This window comes from Labrus mixtus, chromosome 17 (assembly GCF_963584025.1).
Source record: "Labrus mixtus chromosome 17, fLabMix1.1, whole genome shotgun sequence".
In the NCBI taxonomy this organism is placed as follows: Eukaryota; Metazoa; Chordata; class Actinopteri; order Labriformes; family Labridae; genus Labrus; species Labrus mixtus.
In genome coordinates this window covers 19586474-19590488 of record NC_083628.1, presented here as the reverse complement: position 1 = coordinate 19590488, position 4015 = coordinate 19586474, and the positions used below count along the sequence as shown (strand labels likewise).

Sequence of the window (4015 nt, the reverse complement as noted above, 5' to 3'; positions counted from 1 at the left end):
ATGCACATATTGCTCTGGTTGGTGAAAGTAAACATCACTTTGTTTACCAGAAAACGAACTTCCCGTTAATCTTTCATCACTAAATGTGAACTTGTGAAATGTGTACTAGACTCCCACCTGGAGTTCCCCCTGACTGCCAGTCTGCATTATCATGCTGATATAACACGCTCCGCCTGAAAACAAAAACAAAAAGTTCACATGATGGAGAAAAAAACCTGGCTCAGTGAACTGGAAAGCACACAGTTCTGCTAAAACTGGATAAACTGGTTTCCAAGAAGAGAAAGCGGAAGTGAGAATCTCAGCAGCCTATAAAACGACAACGACCAGCAGCCGCAGCACATTTGATCCTGCAGAGAATCAAACATGAGGTCTCTGGTGTTTCTGCTCCTGGTGGCTGTGGCCAGCGCCAAAGTCTTCGAGCGCTGTGAGTGGGCCCGAGTGTTGAAGAGCAGCGGGATGGACGGATACCGCGGCATCAGCCTGGCTGACTGTGAGTACCAGCTTGGCAGTAGTTTTTACATATATTTTTCAATTTAGAATACAACATACTTTCATGATTTGTTGTTAAGTTTAGTTTATTTCACTGTTTATATTTCCTCTCCTGTTTTATTGTGTCTCATTCTTCTCTGTTGTTTCTGGTTTCCCATGTTTGCAGTTTTATTCTATCATTAGTCTTTAAGTGCTTCCTGCTTTATTTTGTAGTCTTTGCCCCTGTGCATCATGTCCAGTGTTTCTTCCTGCCCTTTCGGTTTCCCTCCAGTTTTAATTACCCTCATTGTCCTCACCTGTGTCTTGTGAGTCTCACCTGGGTTTGATTACCCCAGTGTCTATTTAGTCTCTGTGTTCAGACATGTAGAAGGGCTACAGTAGATGAACACTGTAGGTATGCAGCTGAAACGTATGTGTGGTGAATCATCAGTCATACTGCATTACACAATAAAATAATACATGACATTACAATCTTGATAAAAACGTAAGGGCTTAATGCAATAACAAAATAAAACAAGGACAAAGCAAAAAGCAAAAATGATGAAGTGTGAATAAAAAAAAAGATCGGCAGCAGCAGGTCTGTGGTGCAAACAGCAACTCTTCTAGCAGAATCTTCTTCAATGTAATGCACATGCAGTTTCCAGTCTGTTCTGCTGCAGAAAGGTATGTATGTGTGTGTGAGTGTGTGTGCAGCTGGGCGTCATTTAATGATACAGCTGTGGGGAAGAAGCTGTTCTGCAGGCTGCTAGTCTTCCTTTTTCATTGTACTGTATCTCTGACCTGATGGCTCGGGGGGCATTGGACTGAGGCCCCTGGGTGGGTTGGGTCTTCACTGATGCTGCTGCTGTCTTTCTTTTGAGCATGGCTAGCACACACCGTGTCCAAGTCTGGGAGCAGAGTTCCCACTCCCTCTCCCACTTTGTGCTGTTTTCACTCCTTGGCAAAGTCCTTCCAGATCTGTGCAGTGCAGCTTGCAAACCACACACTTCCACAGCATTTTGTTTGACCATTTTAAAAAGTTCTGGTCATGTATCACTGTAGTATGTTCAGTATTCCATGAAGGGCTAACCCCAGATAAGACTTCTAGATAGATATGGGGCTGTTGTGTTGCAATGTGTAACTTTCATGTTTCAGCTGGTATGTGTGGTTTCCTGTGCAGGGGTCTGTCTGTCCCAGTGGGAGTCGCACTACAACACCCAAGCCACCAACCACGGCAACACTGATGGATCCACCGACTACGGCATCTTCCAGATCAACAGCCGCTACTGGTGTGACAACGGCACACCCTCATCGAATGCGTGCAACATCAGATGCAGCGGTCAGTAATGAACCACCAAACATTTCACTTTACTGTGTAGCTGGATTTTTAAAGTGCTACACCAATTAAGTCTTATCCTTATTATTGTTGTTTTTTCAAGAAGACTCTACGACTGCATGATTTTGAATTTCAGGGGCAAATTCAGAAAGAATGGATTATAGGCATAGACTGTATTAAACATAGACGTAGGGTGCATTCGAATTGTCCCTCCTATCTCCTTTCACTATCCACTTTACCTTAACCCCGGGGAAACGTCATGAGGTCAAGGAAAGATGTTAGGAGAATTCATAAAGGACTTAGGGAAAGGCGATCTCGTTGCTCTGACAATCCGACCGCACGTCATTAAATGCGACGGGCCGGCGGAGGTTAATGACGTGAGTCCGCCGTGCTGAAACTACAATGTTCCGAAAATGGACTACAAAAAAATGCATCTAAAAAACTTTCCCCTGTGCCTTCTTACTGGTGAAATAATCCTAATTACCACAAGGTTGGGATTGAAATAAAAACAATATAGAATACCAGGCTACAAGTAACAAAAGTGAAACCATCACCTTCCTGTCCATTCGAAAATCAACATCAAAATAAACATGATTGTATGAAATGAATTGTTACATTAATGTAAGATATAACCTACACATAATATTTTAAGCATACAAATGTACAACTGCACAAAGCATTCTTAAGTGAATTAAATATGTTGAATAAAACATCATCTGATTTAAAATGTCTCTTATCTTTTATTCCTTACATGATCTGTGTCACTTTACGATCATCGTTCATTTCCGTGAACGGTCTGATGCGCGACTCGCCTTAAATGTTGCGGCCGCAAGGAATTGTGAGGCGGCATATCTCATCTCCTTTCGTAAAGGATGGTCCGGTGTATCCTATGTTAAAGGAGGTTATAAAGGAAGCATTGACCCACCTTTCCTTAACTTTTAGAGAATTCGAACGGCTCTTATCATGGCCGCCACTTAAATGCTTCCAGGGTTAAGGTAAAGTGGATAGTGAAAGGAGATAGGAGGGACAATTCGAACGCACCCTTAGTCTCAGTGGCAAAGGTCTGAAGCTGAATGTGTGGCGGTGGCCATATTGGAAATGCTACCTCAACCAAACTTGGCAGGCTTTTAGCCTCCTGACAAACAGCTACAACCAGTCCGCTAGCAGTCAGAGCAGTCACACTCCTAATTATGCATAACTCGTATTATTCTAATAAATCAAAAGTTTATTATAAAATTATTCCACTATTCAGTCTGTGCTGATAAATAAACAAGCTATTCAGACTAAATTAGTTTCTTGAGCCAGGCATGTTTATTTCTGTTGTCAAAATGGGCATTTTAACATGGTTGTTGATGGAACTTCAAGAGCTTTAGCAGCCACCAACTAGTGGACACTTGAGGTACTGCAGGTATTTGCACTTCTGGATTCTGCAGCTTTTCTGGCTCTCAAACTTGTGCATATAAGACAAAATAAGACAGAAGTATACAAAATCCTGATCCATAAACACCAGGGCTAACCGCAACACACGATAAGAGTGACATTTTGAGATGGTGGTAACTGCGCCGCAGTATTTTCAAGAGAAGTAGTGATCCCACAGCACACACATTGCTTCTTGCAACGCGGCCTGGAGAAAAGATTGTCTCTTTATTCTGTTTTGTTTTAGATAATGACAGGAAGTGGGAAAAGAGCTCTCACATGGGAGCCGGCCCCCCTTCCTCACGTAAAAGAGCCAACAGAGCCGACGTGTTCACAAACAAAACATCACTAATCTTATCACAGCTTTGAGAGGCATTCTCTCCACTTCTTGTCTTCGATAGACTAAGTTTCTTTTTCTCCTTCACAGACCTTCTGACTGATAACGTCGCCACTGCCATCACTTGTGCTAAACGTGTCGTCAGGGATCCTAACGGCATTAGTGCCTGGTAAGATCTGATTTAACGTATAGAAAATACTTTGATATGTTCATGGACTTTCACATAAAAAGACGAGTTACTGGATGTTCTTCTGTCTGGTTGTAGGGTGGCTTGGCAAGTTCATTGCCAGAATCGAGACCTGAGCTCCTACGTGGCAGGATGTGGAGTTTAACCACCAGATAAAAAAAGGAGACTGTCATCAGCATAATATATAATAACTCACATCTTCAGATGCTGTGGATTCAAATGTTTTTCATGTCTAATCCTGCAGGAGTAAAACAATAAAAAATAAAGACGA

At 42.3% G+C, this 4015-nt stretch overlaps 1 protein-coding gene across 1 annotated transcript; it reads left to right on the top strand.

The window, feature by feature from the left end:
• Nucleotides 1-292: 292 nt before the first annotated feature.
• Nucleotides 293-4015, top strand: LOC132992242 (lysozyme C-like). Its single transcript, XM_061061440.1, has 4 exons — nucleotides 293-490; nucleotides 1649-1807; nucleotides 3648-3726; nucleotides 3823-4015. The coding sequence occupies exons 1-4, from the start codon at nucleotides 364-366 to the stop codon at nucleotides 3887-3889; spliced, it is 432 nt and encodes a 143-aa protein (XP_060917423.1). The 5' UTR covers nucleotides 293-363; the 3' UTR covers nucleotides 3890-4015.

Coding starts and splice junctions, on each gene's coding strand:
- LOC132992242 (XM_061061440.1), top strand. CDS start 364: ATGAGGTCTCTGGTGTTTCTGCTCCTGGTGGCTGTGGCCAGCGCCAAA. Junction 1,808..3,647: donor GTGCAACATCAGATGCAGCG/GTCAGTAATGAA, acceptor TCTCCTTCACAG/ACCTTCTGACTGATAACGTC. Junction 3,727..3,822: donor CCTAACGGCATTAGTGCCTG/GTAAGATCTGAT, acceptor GTCTGGTTGTAG/GGTGGCTTGGCAAGTTCATT.